The sequence below is a fragment of the Ambystoma mexicanum genome, chromosome 12, assembly GCF_040938575.1.
Source record: "Ambystoma mexicanum isolate Mex_15411 chromosome 12, UKY_AmexF1_1, whole genome shotgun sequence".
NCBI lineage: Eukaryota > Metazoa > Chordata > Amphibia > Caudata > Ambystomatidae > Ambystoma > Ambystoma mexicanum.
In genome coordinates, this window is record NC_090936.1 from 568,715,540 (window position 1) to 568,732,675 (window position 17,136).

The 17,136-nt window shown below is 44.8% G+C and overlaps 1 protein-coding gene across 1 annotated transcript in view; it reads right to left on the reverse strand.

The window, feature by feature from the left end:
- Nucleotides 1–17,136, reverse strand: part of LOC138513015 (membrane-spanning 4-domains subfamily A member 5-like) — a 281,174-nt gene that overhangs the window by 160,038 nt on the left and 104,000 nt on the right. Inside the window, exons 3-4 of the mRNA XM_069627730.1 lie at nt 9,820–9,933; nt 8,608–8,664 (exon numbers count right to left, since the gene is read on the reverse strand). Coding sequence (XP_069483831.1) covers nt 8,608–8,664; nt 9,820–9,933 — 171 coding nt within the window. The remainder of the gene's footprint in view (nt 1–8,607; nt 8,665–9,819; nt 9,934–17,136) is intronic.

The window sequence follows — 17,136 nt, forward strand, 5'->3', positions numbered from 1 at the left end:
AGACTTTCCCTCCCCAAAAAGCCAAGAACGTTCCTGAGCTAATTCACGAGGGTGGCACGTGTTTCAGTTAAGCACCGTGCCAAGTTGTGCATACAAGTAATTGATGACAGAGTTCACAGGGTGAATATGGAGAAGGTGGTGGTGCAATGGTTACATCCCCATGTCTACAGCTGTGCTTTGTTGCTGCTGACAATGGGGTCTAACATAGTTGCTGCCCTGTGAATTGACAAGACCATTCATGTAATTTGCTTTGTGTTTGTAATTTATTTAGTGGCAGGGGTCAAGTCCTAAAAATAAAAGTGGGGGGACTCATCAACAAACGCAATGGGATATGGCGTCGCAAGAAATTAGCATGTCAAGGTGAAATATGCACATTTCATTAAATTGGCTTTGCATAGCCACCCACATTGCACAGGACGAATGGCATTTGCTTTCCATAAAGTCAACACACGCACACAAAACCAAGAGAGGATATTTTCTTCTAATTGTGTTTTTGAAAACATCAAAAGTTGTGCATGTTTTAAACTCCAAGAACCAACACCAATGTTTTCCATGGAACATGCAGTACAGAAATGGGACATTTCACCTTTAGTTGTTTACTCTTTTTCATCACTTTATATGGTGCAGTGGTGCAGTGTCCAGTCTACAAACCTGACAACTGAGGTTCCATTCCCAAGGTCGGCTTTAATTCATAAATTCAAAGAAGACATTAAATGTTTCTCATTTTAGCTGGGGGGACTGAGTCCACCCTCTGAAAAAAGTGGGGGGACTCCGTCCACCCGCGTGTACCCTCGACTTGAGCCCTGTTTAGTGGTGACATGTTGTATCCACAAATTCTAGCCTGTAAAGTAAATGCTTGCTGTGGCCAATAATATCAGTTCATGCTTCACTCAGGCCTTCAGCACAAGTAATGCGTTGCACCAATTAAAGATGCGCCACAAGTTGCCTCAGCACAACTTGAAGATTGCTGGATGCCCCGATTGGAATTCCACTTTGCGAATGTTGGACTGGCTAAGTGAAGAATGTAAGACAATTGCTGATTTTGCAACAGCCATAGGTGCGCATTACATGTGCCATGTCTTCACCCAAAACAGTAGCAGTTGCAATCTGATGCCTGGTCTGTGAAACATCCATTTGAAGAAGCCTACACACTGCATCACTCGTTTAGGATTTGCCATTGATGCACCTGCAAGAACTGATACTCTCCAACATAAGGGCTCATGATTTGGATGGCTAGGATGGTGCAGCGAAGCTGGTGAGTGCTGTGCTCCCATGCCTGAGTGGGGATCCATGTATAACTCCAATAAAAGGTGATATTGAATATTTCCTGGCGTCCATTCTTGACCAATGTGTCATGAATACATTTTCACTGTTCAACTAATGTGGCAGAAAAGAATGGAGAGAACTGCAAATCTGCAAAGAAACAGTTCACATTTGCAAAGATGCACTGATGTGTCACTTGGAAAACACATTTCATGAATCACATAGGCAGGAGGACGGTACCACCAGAGATGTCAAAACATGTTTTTCTTTATCATCATAAAGTGCACTCTTTTAGTGGTCCACAGAACCTGAGACATCTTCTGTGAAAATGTTGATAGGCTAGGGAATCATCAATGGTAATGGGTCTAAAAGGAAATGTACTAGCCCTTCAGTGACTCAGATAAATGTGTGGTTATTTACCTGTGACATCTCACGTGGATAGAGATAATGACCCGCTACAGTACTGATACTGTAGGCAGCCCATCTGACCAGCAGCACTTTTCACAGTAGCAATCGAATTCCTAAGCTGCCCCCTGCCAGTTTACAGTCTGAGGAGGTCTTTATTGCACCCAGACCAATTTATATGACTGTAGGGGCAACCTTGCAGTCCCTTGTGTCAAGCAATTGATAATCATCAAGATGAATGAGCACATTATACTGTAAAGCTATGGCGGCAAGACACTTAGCCATATCCAACACACCAGTTCTGATGATGAAGAATTATTCTGCTTCAAGTCACAAGCAGAGAAGTGGTGCATGGTTGTTTGGTGGTGCTTGTGAAATTGATAACTGTAGTGATTGACTGTTAATGACTGTAAATATGAGGTCATTAGTGTTTGTGCTACTGATGTAATGTTCATGAATCGTGACTCCGCTATCTATTTTAGAGCTACTGTAATGCACAGATAAGAGCCACCTTCCCAAAGGATGGGGAATTACCTCAATTCTGTTTCATGAAATACGATTGAGGTATTTGACTGAATGATTGAGTGAAACTAACGTAAAAAGTACAGAGAAATCTCCTTTCTATATTAATATGTTTCCTAAGATTAACAAAGACTTCAGTTCCCTTTCCAAACAGATGCACTGATGCCTTCCCTTTGTTCACTGTACATGCTGATTATAGGGTGGTAGGCACACAGGTAAGGCTTGGAAGAATCTTGTATTGCAACGTTCTCCAGCTCTGCCAGATGATCACCACTATGCAGTCCTTGTATTTTGTACCTGCATGATGGAAAAGGCAATCATGCTTGTTGCCCGTGTATAACAGCAAACAAACCCATTTCCACCATAGGGTTCATTGAGCCAACACAGGCCTGATAGCTGTGTTTGGTGTCACTGTGGGTGGTACCAGTGGGTGCTGTTGGGAAGGGTTCTTGAACCACAAAGGCCATCTACAAGCGTGGGAATAACAGCATCTCTAGGCATTCTGCCAGATGCTTTGGCCACATCTATCATTGCCGTGTGAGCTGGTGAGTGCCCGCTTGCTCGCACCTTCTTCCCCTTTCTTTGTCTGTTTTTTCTTAACTTTTTCATTTATAATGTATTCATGCCACATCACAGCATGTATCCCATCCCCCTGCCTCCCACCACACTCTTTCTGCTTCGCTCTCCTTACTACCACCTCCTGCTCCACCCTGAGGCATGATTGGGCCTCTACCCCCTATAGTCCATGCCCTCAGGGAAGCCCCCTGCTCATGCAGCCCCCTCCAGCAAAGGGTCCCGAGGCAAAGGGCAGCTCTTTCGGTAGCACATCCAGACTGTGTTTTCCTGTGAATGCCAGTGGAGCATGCAGCACAGCCATCAATCAGCAACGGCAGGCAAGGCAAGAAAGGTACGAGCAGGGGGAACAGCCATTCCTGCTATCTATTAAACTGTCCTACCTCTCTTGTTACTCCTTTTTACCAATGCTTGGGTCTGCTGTACGTCACCCACAATTGTATGTTACTCATTCTTGGGTACATAGGCCCTTTCAGTTAACTTGCATCCAGGTGTGTTTTGCTTCTGCTGCTGTATGTTGAAACCTAGGCTTTTTCCCCCTTTCCAGGAAACTCAGATCCAGGTGTTTTGCTTTCCATGCTATATGTTGAAACCTATGCTTTTCCCCCTTTCCAGGAAACTCGCATCTAGGTGTTTGGCTTTTATTTCTTTATGTTGAAACCTAGGCTTTTTCGCCCTTGACATGAAACTTGCATCTAGGTGTTTCGCTTTTACTTCCTTATGTGGAATCCTAGTCTTTTCCCTTTATCCTGGACACTTGAAACTAGATGGTTGCATTGCTGTTGTGTTGAAGTTGCTTCTTGCTTCTCCCTCACCCGCTCTCAAGCCTCCCTTGACCTGCCTTTCCCCTTCCCTCCTACTCTCCTCCCTTTCTACCACATCACCTGGTGAGGTCTCTTGATGGCCCTGCTCTGTGAAAGTCTCATCCAAACATGTGTTCCCTACTCCTCCAGAACATTCCAGGACAACTCTGTCTCCGTTGCTCGAGCCTTGGCGGATTGTGAGATCACTCCTTGCCACTCGCTCCTTCCCGCTCAAAAGTGCAGGTGAACCTGTTCACTTGACCCTTAATGTACCCTTCTCCCCCCTCCTCCCTGAGCATTACCCTTGCTCCCCTTCCTGCATTCTCCCTCCCCTTCCTGCACTTCTCCCCCGCTCTTTTCTGTTACTGCACTTGCACGCTCAGAATTGTCTCACGGCCTAGTAGGAACATTATTGTTTGTCTTCCCTCTTCATCCCCAACCTACACTTCCCCTCCTCCTCCCTTACCCCCTTTTCTGTTACTACACTTGCATGCTCTGAAATATTTCATGACCTAATAGGAACGCCGCTGTTGCTCTCTTCCCTGTTCCTCCCCAACCTCTCACTTCCCCTCCTCCTTCTATCCACTCTTATTTGTTACTGCACTTGCACACTCCGAATTGTCTCTTGACCTAGTACAAACGTTAATGTTGTCTTCTTCCCTGTTCATCCCCAACCTTCACCTCCCCTCATCCCCCTCTTTCTCCCTGCATTCTTGTTTCGGCACTTGCACAATCAGAATGTCTCAAGACCTAGTAGGAACATTATTGTTTTATTTTGGTTCTCTCCTGTAGCTTCCCCTCCCTTGTCTTGGTGCGCCTTCAAACACCTTAAGGCTGTATAGATGCATTATAAATACTCAATAAATAAATAAATATATAAATAAATAATGTGGGTGTGGTGGATGCCAAATAGTTCTTAAAGGCTATATAAAAGTAGTAAGGTAAAGTACTGCGCCAGGATTAGTGATAGTCAAAACAAGATAGTTTTGTAAAAAAATGATTTATTAGTTATCCATCTTGGATTGGTAGGTACATTGTTACAGTCCTTATTAATGGTTAGGCTTTATTATAAACCTACTAAGAGCCACAAGTGCTTACTAGTGGTTTAGGCTGTATTAAAGACCAATGTTATCATAAACGTGGTCTTTAATACAGCCTAAGCCGCTAGTAAGGACTATAGGCTCTTAGAAGGTCGATAATAAAGCCTAACCATTAGTAAGGACTGTAACATTGTACCTACCAATCCAAGATGGACAACTAATATATCAATTTTTACAAAACTATCTTGTTTTGACTATCACTAATCCTGGCGCAGTACTTTACCTAACTACTTTTATATTACCTTTATAATCTGAGTGACTAAAGTGAATATTAGTCTAAGTTAGGCCACCGCAGCAAATATACGTAAACAAATATTCAGACCAGTCTAATTTACCACTAAGCGGCGCACAGGCCCATTATTCACTTTATCCTCCAAAGTTCTTAAAGGTTGTTTCATGTCACTGCTGAATATGGTTATATACTGCAGTCATGAACAAAGCATAACACTTACTATTCTTGCTCTATCTCATCCTCTTGTTACACAGCTCACACACAATTTTACACTCCTCTGCCACTGTCTGGTACTGCCACTACAAAAATCCAGAAGGGCACATTTTAGGTCCTAGTGGGGTAATTCCCTGTCTTTTGACTTGTCGTTTAGCTCACCTTTCTCCCTCCACAGCCTGCAACATCAAAATGGTTAGCTTTCCTCCTTTTCTATTGTTCCTCTGGCTTCCACTACTTCTCCTTGTGTTTCGCCTCCTGCTGCCATTCCTCTCAATCCGCTTCGTCCTTCTCATATTCTACCTACTACTCCTCCTTCTCCTCCCAGTCCACATTCACATGTTATTCCTCCTGAAGCCCCCTACTTCTGACCCTCCGCTGGCCCCCCTCCTGCCCCACATCTGCCTCCTCGTGTTCCACCTAATGCTGCCCCTCCATCTCCTCATTCTCTTGCCCCACATCACTTAATTGCCATGCTTCCTTTCACTCTAATCCTCCTTACTGCACCAGCTCGTCGATTGTTGCCACAGCTTCCTCCTGCCCCTCAGCCCTCAACTGCTCCATCAGAAAACCTGTTTCTTTTGCTACTATCTCCGATATAATATGAGGGAGCACCCCCAACAATTGATTCATAATTTGAGCCTCCACTCTTTCCACCTCCTCCTTGTGCCTTTGCTGTCCATTTCTCGGCGACTCCCAACTGAGCCCCGAAATAACGGTTGTATACGAATTGTTCGTTTTACAACTGTTCGAATTACAATTGACCTTTTCACAATTGACCGAATTGTGAAGGTCAATTGTAACATATATGTGGGGGGAAACCCCCCACAACCCCCCACCTAACGCCAAACCCCCCAAAACCCCTATATATATAAATAAATATATATTACCAAACAGATATATATATATATATATACGGTCAATTGTGAAAAGGTCAATTGTGACCCTTTAAATTCGGTCAATTGTTCATTCGAACAATTGTAAACGAACAATTTGGGTAATACCAAAATAACATCAACCCTGGCCACATGGCTGCCCACAGCACCTTCATGAAATCCAATACTGTGACATCTAGATCCTCAGATGAGGTGTTAGCTTCAACCTCAATGGCTTGTACCATGTGTTCTCATCTGTTCCAAAGTCCACCTGCTACAGTGTCATCTGGGGGGCGAAGTCAAAGTGTGGTACAAAGCCTTTCAGAAGGGTTTCTTATTTTTACATGGAGGAATGAAGTGTAAGGGAAAGAAGGGCGTCAGAAATGTTCCAAGGGGCGTCAAAAAGGTTTTCACAACAGGGGTGTACAAAGATGTTTTTTTTTGGGTGATGTGGGTTTCAGAAAGGATGTCACATTATGTTTCACGAATGGTTTTACAGAAATAGCGTCCACATGTTAGGCACAGCATAAACACAACTAAAGAAAACAAAGTCACAAGCTTGCAGACAAATGTCTCAAAGTATTTAAAAAATAGTGTGAATGACTCAAGTACACACTGTTCTGCTCTCTTCTAGTGTGAATCAGCCCTGTTCCTCGCTCTAAATGCCAATCAAAACCCACCGAGTAACAAGAATTAAGCTGTACCATTCATAGGGCTGCTGAACCTACCTTGAAATTCTAGGGCTTTGATTGGCCCTTCAAATCTCCCAGGTTTAATCATCAGTATCATGGGTGATAATCAGAGATTACCCATATAGCACTTTGGAAGTGGTGTCATGTGATGAACACGGTACAGAATGCGTTCAAATCAACGCAGCATGGAATGTGTCCAAAAGGTTTAGGTCTACTTGATCGAAAATATGTGACCTTTTCCAATTTTACCTATTTTTTTTTTTTTATGAAAATGCAGGGGGAGACCCCACGCACCGCAGGCCCCTTACGCTCGCCCCACCTTAACCTATTCCCTTACCCCTTGCCCATATATTTATTTTATTTAATTTGACCGAAAAAACAATCAAAACAATTTGGTCAGATTGAAAAGGTCAAATGTCTTTCGATCAAGTATGCTAATACGTCCAACACTGTTATGGAACTGCTTCACATTTGTAGACTGCAAACCCACATCCACTCACTTATACATACACTTAGGGCCTCATTACACGGAAGGCGGTAAACCATGGTGCTATTAGCACCATTGTTGCTGCCGGTACCATACCGGTACCACCATGGAGGAAAGGGGAATTACCACCCCATTCCAAGGTTGGTGGGGCGGTAATTCACCCTTTCTCCATGGCCCTTCCCCATTCCCATTTTTGCCCCATAGGGCTCAATGGGAATGGGGAAGGAGCTAATTACGGTACCGCAAATTGCGGTACCATAATTAGCACCAAGGTCCCTTTGCGGGTCCCAACTTTAACGGCTGGTTTACACCAGCCGTTAAGGTCGGGTCCCGCAAAGGGACCTCGTAGTAAGGTGGTAAGGGTTTACCGGTACCGGTGCCCTTACCGGTACCGGTAAACCCTTACCCCCTATCGTGTAATGAGGCCCTTACTGCTTATACAATTCGTTTTTTCCATGATAGTGAACTCTGCATCAGATAACGTGCACAAATCCTTCCCACCGTCAACCAATGAATAAGATAAGACATTATTGGACACTTTTTGTTTGGCCAAATTAGAGCAGGACGTCAAAGTATTGCATAGCTTACGGCATTTTCAAAATATTTCTAACTTCGTCTGAAGTGTTCTTAAAATGCCAGGTAGGCAGTAATTTCTCTTTGAATGTGTTCCTGTGTTTGTCCCTCAGTATACTGTCCAGATTGGGACTCATACAGATCTAATTTCCTGACCTACCTCCTGTTTTCTTCTACGTCATGAAAAGCCAAATGTGGGCCTATTGTGCAATACATCTCATCTAATAATGTTTGATCATAGAAGGTATTTAATAAAAAGATATTAAGATTTGAAGCAATGATTACTACAAAAAAAGGAACTTTTGAGGCATGCCATTTATGAACTCCTCTTCCAAAAAATTCATTTAAGGGCTGCTGTTAACCAGCGGTTGATGTGAAAGGACGGAGTCCATCCAGATCATGTGACTACCATAACCTTTCAACTATATGTGATGAACTGCAACATTTGATATGGGTTGAACAGTTTATATTATTCAATGGAAGCAAATGCTATTGTTAAACAAGAGAGTTACATGTAATGCTTTCCCTAGACATGCCTAATCTCCTCAGTTGTACATAGCAATCACAGTTAGGGTACATTTTAAGCAAAGCCATGGCGGAGGAAATATATATGATGCATACATATGATGATAGTAGAAGGCGGGAAAAAAGAAAAAGAAATGGTGGAAGTGAGACAAGGAAGAAAGAAGACCTCAGGGAAACCTTAACTCCCAATTGATGGGGGGAAGAGACAGTATGGAAGGAAATATTGAATAGCTGAATGATGGAAACACAGAAAGGTGGAGTCTCAGGTTGGTACAAGAGAGAAAAGGAAGAAGAGAAAGGCCCAATACTGGTCTGAGGCATTTGCAGCTAAAAGCCGTACTCACAAAACAGCGAGTTCCTTTCTTCTCTGCAGAGACGGACAGACCTCCAGAGATAAAGAACTGATGAGAAAAGAAACATATTGTATAAATAATTGCTCCCTTTACGTGTAGATGTGTATTGGGGAAGTTTAGAATTAATTGATGCTTTTTGAGCAAGCCTTCAGACTTACTCCTAGGTTCACTTGTACACTTATAGACACATCCAGAGCAAGATTTGTAATTGGGACATTGGGTATAATGAATCTCAATGGACAAGGCTTCCAAATGTTGAACATGAAATCAGGTTGTGGCAGCTGACATCATGAAGCTTAACAAAATACTGAATAATTAGGATTCGGCTATGTACACTCAACGCTTTGACCATGCCACTTTCATGATCCTTGTGAGGTCCCCCACCTTTTTGATCCCTCTCAAACCATTGATTATAATGTAAGGTATCACAGCATCTGTTTCATTTATTTGATCTCTCAGGAAAAAGGTCCTCATCTATACATTTGATTGGTACATGACCTCTATACTTCAATATTCCAGCTCAGTGATCCACTTTCCAACCTCAGAACCATGAATATGGTTGTAGTGTGCCACGTTATGAAGTCGGGGACAGGTACATCTGGGGGCAAGAGTACACAGTGTAAAGGAGTGGTTCTTTCCCTGTTTGCCGCAAGGGTTCTATGTGTAAAAGTCATTGGGAAAAGAGTCACCACAGAGGTGATTTTATTTTTCCTTGCACCCCATAAAGCCTTTACCAACACATTCTAGGACTGGTTTGAATTACTATTCTATCCTCCAGTCATAGAATATTTAGGATAAGTACTTGATTTTCCTAAGAGTGCAAATTTCCCTCTGCAACTTTATCACTGGATACTGCTACAAGTCTCCCTTGCCTTTGTAGCCATGAGGAAACTTTTGCAACCCAAATAAATGAAGCACAGGAAGTAGGAAAGCCTCTGTCCCTCCCCTTCCCCGCTAAAGTGAAGAAGATAGCCACATGATGGACATCCTTCCCATCAAATTTACTGGTGACAAAATCTCTGCCCAGGACCTAAGAAAATATTGGAGGAAATATAAAATAATTGAAGATTCTAAACAAAGATTTTGGGGCATTTGTGACAGCAGGAGTAAGGAGTTTTGTGTTAGTGGTAGTTCCCCTTTAATGTGTTAACTCAGTTCTTTCTATGGTGGTAAGAGATTCGGTTTTGAGAAGCACATACTTACAAAAAAGGCTCCCCAGAATGGCACACCACTGAAAGATACAATGCCGAATAAACTGGAAGAGCAGAGAATGCCACCCAAGAAAACACTGATGACACCAATCATGATCTGCACCACCTACAGCAAGAAAAGGGGCGAGGGTTAGATCAATAACACAGAGCAATATTCCCATATTTTGTCAGTTTCTGTTTTTATATTTTCGCAGCATATTTTCTGGGATTTTAATACTTTTATAACACAAAGAGTAGCATCACTTTACAAATTCTAGCCTGGGATGAAAGTGTTAGCCAAACTGATGTACCTTTCCTCAAAGATTCAGTATTTCTCCTCAACCCTTGTAATAACATCGGGCATGCGGTGCAGACAGTGACATGTGACCCGTTGTCTCAGTGAGCATGCTCCAACTCATTTGTTTCTTTTTTCCTTAAGGCAAACAGACCTAAAGATAACCTCATTGCATCTCCCCACTTTACCATGCAAACTGCATTGTTAATATGCAAGGTTTCAGCCATACCCAGCATATTGCATTATCCACTGTCCTTGTGGAGTAGGCACTAACTCCCACCCCCAATCTGACACTGATGGCATAGCGATGTACAAAATCAAACAATGAAATAAAACAAGCAGTTGATTACAAGGAGGTTCTGAAACAGGGGTGTGAATGTGATTAACTGTTATGTAGCTGCACTTGTATTGTTTTGTACCACTCAACTCCTCCTACTCGGGGATTTCAATATCCACCTGGATGCCCCCTGTCTTTCCTCTGTACTCTTTTGAGACATCTGTGACTCTCTCTCACTCACTAATCTCCCCTCTGACCCAACTCTGGATGTTCTGATCACCTCAGATCTTTCCCTCTCTCTTCCTCTCTCCACTCTTCTCTCTTGGAGTGATCACTATCTCCTCTCCCCCCACCTCACACTCCCTACCCCTCAGGCCAAGCCACTTCCATCACTGCCACCCAACTTCTTGGTCATCCGACCCATGTAGCGCGTGTCAGCTGAGGCTTTCAACACCACACACCCTCCTCCTCGTTCGCTGACTCTCACCCTGACACGCCCCTCTCCGCTCTCCACTCTGCTATATCTGATACTCTTGATATCCTTGCCCCTGTCATGAGAATCCGCCTGAAGCCCAAAGCCAAGTGCAACTCCTGGTATGACTCAGACATTGTCACCCTAAAGCGCAAGTGCAGGGGAGCCAAGATTAAATGGCGTGCTTTATGTACATCCTCTGACAGACTGGCCTGCCCCCTGCTCCAAAGGCAATACTGGCTCTCTGTCCTAACCAAGAAGATAGCTCATATCCAAGCCAGCGTCTCTGCAGCATCTAACAACTTGGCTGAACTCTTTAAAATCTGCAAGGAACTGGCCAATCCTGCTGCAGTCTCTACCTCTCCTGTCCCTTACCAGGCCCTATGCACGGCACTGGCCTCTCACTTCATCTCTAAAACTCAGGACATCCTGTCCTCACTCTCTCCCATCTCCCCCCCACTCCCTGCTCTTCCTCTGGCCCTTTTGCAGCCAACCCTCCTCCCTCTTTCTCTGCCTTTCCCCTGTTCTCTGCTGACGAGCATTCTAGACAAGTCTGATCTATGAAAGTCTTGTTGAAACAGGTTCACCCCTGTTCCTCCAAAACTATCAATGACCACATTGACTCCCTGGCTCCTGACCTGGCTGATTTCTGCAATCACTCCTTCACCACTGGAGTCGTCCCATCCCCCCTGGAGCACTCCCTTGTGCACCCTCTTCTTAAGAAACCCACTGCTGACCCCTCCTGCCCGGCTAACTATTGCCAAATCTCCATCACTCCCTTCCTTGGCAAGCTCCTGGAGAAACTGGCCATCTCCCAGCTTAATCTTCACACTGAATCTGTTGGCTGTCTTCATGACCATCAGTCTGGCTTCAGAGCTGCCAGAGCACGGAAACTGCTCTCCTGAACAATCGTGAAGACCTGCTCTCCAACCTTGACTCTAACACCCCTTGTGTCCTCATCTTGCTTGACCTCTCTTCTGCCTTTGACACTGTCAACCATGCCATCCTGCTCAACCGTCTCTGTGATAACCTGGGTATCACTGGTCAGGCTCTGGCATGGCTGACTTCATTCCTCTCTGACAGACCCTCCCAGGTCCAACTTGGGTACTTCCTCTCTGCTATCTTTTTCTCTACCTGTGGTGTCCCCCAGGGGTCTACCCTCTCTCCCTGGCTGTTCAACCAATACCTGGCACTCCTTGCCCTCTGCATCGCCGCTCTCTGCCCCAACTTTCAGTGCTATGCGGATGACGCCCAGCTCATTTTCAGGCTACCCTCGACCTCCTCCTCTCCTTCCCTCATCTCTGACTGTCAGTCCGCTATCCTGGAGTGGTGTGCCACCAATGTCCTCTGACTTAATGCCAGTAAGACTGAGATACTCCTCATTGGCTCACCTGCTCCCTCTTCCTTGTAGCTCTCTGGCCGGCCTCTCTTGGCCCTCTTCCGACTCCCACCTGCAAGGCAAAAAACCTTGGGGTCATCTTCGACTCCACACTCTCCTTCTCTCCTCACATCTCGGATGTCTCTAAGAAGTCACACTATCAGCTGCACCTCCTCAGAGGTATGTCTTCCTTTCCTCGCCTTCCCCCAGAAGCTCACTGTCTCCACAGCTCTGGTCCTCTCTAGGCTGGACTATTGTAACAGCCTCTTTCTAAATCTGCCTGCTTCTACTCTCCGCCCTCTGCAACTTATCCAGAACAGGACTGCAAGAATTGTCCTTGGTCTCAAGCCCAGGGATTGTATCTCTCCAGGACTGAAATCCCTGCACTGGCTCCCAGTGGCTGCAATGATTAATTTCAAAACCCTCTGCATCGTTCACAAGGCCTTCTGGGGTCTGGGGCCTCAATACCTTCAACTCTCTCTTCCTAAATATCTACCTTCTCGAGCGCTTCTTTCATCCTCCAAATCCCTCAGGGTCAGTTGCTTCTCCAAGCAACGAGTTGGTGGTAGATCTCTTTCTTCAGCGGGTGCCTCCCTCTAGAACATCCTCCCTGCCTCCCTCAAACTTGAGGAGCATCATCTCTGGTTCCGGAAGCACCTCAAAACCTTTCTCTTTGCTTATGCTTTTTCTCCTCCTCTCCTCTGCTGACCTCCTGGCTGTAACCTGAACTGCACTGGCTACGTGGACACCCTCTGATCTTGGGCCCAGGTCCTTCCCCCCACCAGCGTCTCACACCTGCACTGCCCACCTGGCAACCCCCACACTTGGGGACTGTTTCTGTATCCCTACAGTCCTCCTACCAGCCCTTAACACCTTATGTGCGCACTTACCTATGCACTTGCAACATGCTGGCCGTTTACTTACTTATTGTTATCATCTTCACACGTACAGCACTGTCCCTTTCTCCTTCCCACGCACTTGCGCGATCTGAATGACACCTGGCCTAGTAAGATCATTGTCCGTCCTCCCTTGCCTTGTCGCTCCTTGAAACATTTGTGTATAGGCACGTTATAGATGCCATATCATATCATACTGTATATAGTATTTATAGAGCGCACAAAGATCGTGAGGTATCGAGGCATTAGGGTGAGAGAAAGGCTGATAGGTGAACTAGAACAAATTCGTTTTTAGAGCCTTGCGGAACGGGAAAAACTCATGAAGGTTGCAAAGGTCTGGAAGTAAAGTGTTCCAGAGTGTAGGGGCAAGAACTGAGAAGGATCTCCCTCCACTTATGCAAAGCCAGATTTGATCAATAAATGCATCAGTTTGTGTCTGGGGCAGTGCCCCTCTTCCAGTAGCTTTGGTTAGCCCAGACATATGAAAAGGGGGAAAACAAAAAAACCTGGTACTTGTCATCAAGGGTGTCAGATCTTCTGCACCTTGACTGATGGAGGCACCATCCCCAGCTAGCCAGGTGACATATTCCATCGAGTACCAAAGCCTTATGTTATGAGGCTTAATTATGATGTTAAAGGCTTGCCTCACCAAAAGATGATAATGTAGCTAGGACAGTGTGGCAGAAGATGATTGCTTACCCCCAAAAAACATAAAATACAAAAAGCGTTGGCTGATTCCCCAGTGCCCTGCGGCTGTAGCATGTGCAGCCCCACTGCCCCCTTTCTCCACAATAACCATCAAGCAGGAAATCAAGAGCATGGCAGTTACTGTACATGCATGTTGCTGCATAGTGACATACCGTGCTCTGCTGCAGTGTATAGGTGCTTGTATTCTCTTCATGAGCACAGAATTAGTAGTATAAAGGTTTAAACACTTATCTTGAAAAATGTAGCAACCATCAGAGCTGGATCTATGTGATTGTCCCTAATAGAAAACAGTGGGCCTCATTCCGAGTATGGCGTTAAGGGATAGCGGCCACCGCTAACGAGAGCGGTGGCGGTAATCCCTTACCGCCATACTCCGAGTTCCCTTAGCGCCATGGTGCTTTTAACACCTGCTTTTAGCAGGCGTTAAATACCATGGCGCTAAGGGACCTTGATGTTAATTACGCCTTCCCCACTCCCATTATGCCCTATGGGGCGAGAATGGGAATGGGGAAGGGTAAATGGGGATTGGGGAATTACCGCCCCGCCAACCTTGGAATTTCCAAGTGGTAATTCCGCCAACCACCAAGGCGCTGCCGGTCCGGGTACGGCGTCAACCAAGGCGTTAATAGCGCCATTGGTTAGCGCCGTACTCGGAATGAGGCCCAGTGAATGACAATAACAGTGAATAGAAAACAGAGAAAAAAATATCAAATGTTTTCTTTTTTTATTTGTGGGGGGGGTTCTCTCCAACCCCCGCCCATTCCCTATGCATTTAGCCCCATCACAACCCTCACCCTACCCCTTTTTGCCCCTTGCCCCACCATATATATATATATATGTTTAAAAATGTTCAATGTTTTTTTACTCTGTTTTCTATTTGCTGTTATTGTATTCTCTGTAATTATTTTCACCATTATCAATGAATACCATCAGAGCTGTCTTCGAACCACTTGGTCAATGCCTTTTTTAATGTGAATTATTGTAACCTAAACCGACATATAAAGGTTAACCATTTAATCAAAATAATAATGCTATTATGCATTGCGGAAAGTTTTATTCTCCATTATGAAAAAAGTGATGTTCTACTAATTGTGTTTAATTATTAATCGCTCTATGATGGTCTACAATGAAAACGCGCCGCTTTACTGAAATGTGCGCTGTTGTCTTGCAGGACACATCTAGAAGGGACTAAACGTCCTCTAGAACTGAGGTTTTAGAATTTTATAATGTATTTCTTAGGACTATATTTCAAACAATGCATTTTGCAGATACATTAAAGCCCACAGAGCTGCAATGCTTCTGTGGTAAGATTAGAAAAGGCTAGCCACACCCAAGCCCAGGGACGATTGCCCAAAAAGCCCAAAGAACACTCCTAACATACTGTCACTGCAGAACGCATAAAAATAGATGTTAGAAATGTTTCTTCTACTCCACTGTACTCCAGGTATTTAGCCAGATATAAATATCAAAGTATTTGTGTAGGGGACATGTCGTTTTAACTGCTAGGTCCTGTTAAGGGATGCCTAATAACTGTTACCGTCTAAAAAGCCTCTCATGGACTACAAATTTACATGGGTGCTTTGCTCAGCCCTCTTCCTTAAGCTTTTCAAAAGGCATGTTACCTTGTGCTTGCATTCCTCAAAGGGCCCATTAATGAGGTTTAGTGCTCTCTGGTATCTTGCAAGGTGTTATTATGACTCCAGGGCTTAATGTTTGCACTGTGTGGTCTACAGGAGGATACAGGAGCAGTGGCAAGTCTGTTTTCAGAATTCCTTCTGTGTTCTCATGAGTGCTACGCCACACCTCACACAACATGATGAACGTTTAACACCTTTTTTTGAATTCAGAATTTCATCAGGTACAGGTGGATCAAACCAGAAACAGCGCGACAGGTTGACAACTGTATTGATCAGTGTGACCCCAAGCATTGCTAAGGGGAGTAGCCACACAGATATTGCCCCTCACCCACATCAAACAGTTGATTCGTCAGAATGTGCCCAGCAAGTTCAACCTTATCTTAAAGTTATCAGAATACGTTTGGGATAAACTCCAATAAGGGTAAACATATTTCTGAAGCAAAACAATATGTCCTCCCTCGAGAGCAAAGTAAGCAAAGGGATCTGAGTCTTTTCTCGAGGACTACTATTTTTTTCAGGATGCCCTAATCTAAGCTGAAATCTCAGGGTTATGGCAATATGTCTGCTTCTTCTTTCAAAACATACAGGGCCTCATCACGATTTGGGCGGTAACGCCGGTGCTATTGGCGCCGGCGTTAATAGCCCTACTGCCAAACACCCCGGCGCTAATAGCGCAGGATCACAGGTTTGGCGGAACAGGTATTGCCCATTCCACACTGAGCCCATTCGGAAATTCCCCATTGGGCTCAATGGGGAATTTTCGCACTCTTACCGCCGGCGGGTTTCCCGCCGGCGGTAATAGCGTGAAATTTCGGCGGATTTCCCCCAACTCAGAGCTGGGGAGAAATCCACCGAAGCCCTGAATGGCGGACCCTTAAATCCGGCGGTAATAGCGCTACCGCCGGATTTAAGGGTTACCGCCAAACTCGTGATGAGGTCCCCAGTCTCTGGGATGTAATACCCAGGCGCTTCTTGTGTGGTCTGATATATGGTTAGAGCCCACCTACTCGCTTCTTGACAATCTTGCACTGGGACGTGATGGCTACTGCTCTGAAGGAGTACTGGGATGAGTGGTGAATGAAACTCCTACTCAGCCCCACACCACTACAAATTCAGCAATGACCTCCATCATACAGGTGAAACAGACACAACATAAATGGTACGCCTCCTTCACCTCTTGCGATAACGACGAGGGCAGGCTATACACTTTGAATGGATGTGGCCTAACCCCAAGCATCCAAAACAGCAACAGTACTTTGGAACCAAAATAAAAGAAATGTCCAATCAAGGTTCTATAAACCTACGAAACATTAACCGAACTACACATGCAATAAACCGAGTAAAAACACAATAACCTACCTTCTGCCAAGGAAGGCACAGATTATGCAGAACTTTGGGGGGAATGGGGCATTCAGGGACTGTTGACAGAGGTAAAGAGGGGTAGACAGGCAAACAGTATCTGCAGCAATTGTTCAAGTTCAAGGTATCTTGTTGAAAAGGTAATGAGTGGTGTATTAAATGTCAGTGAGGGGCTGAAACACATGCCAGGGGAACAGAAGAACTTTAGATACCTTTCAAACTTGTTCTTTGGGATCAACAGCATCGAGCCTGGAGTCTGGGAACTGTCTGAGGTGGCAATTTGGCCTCTGGTGGGTGATCGGATAACT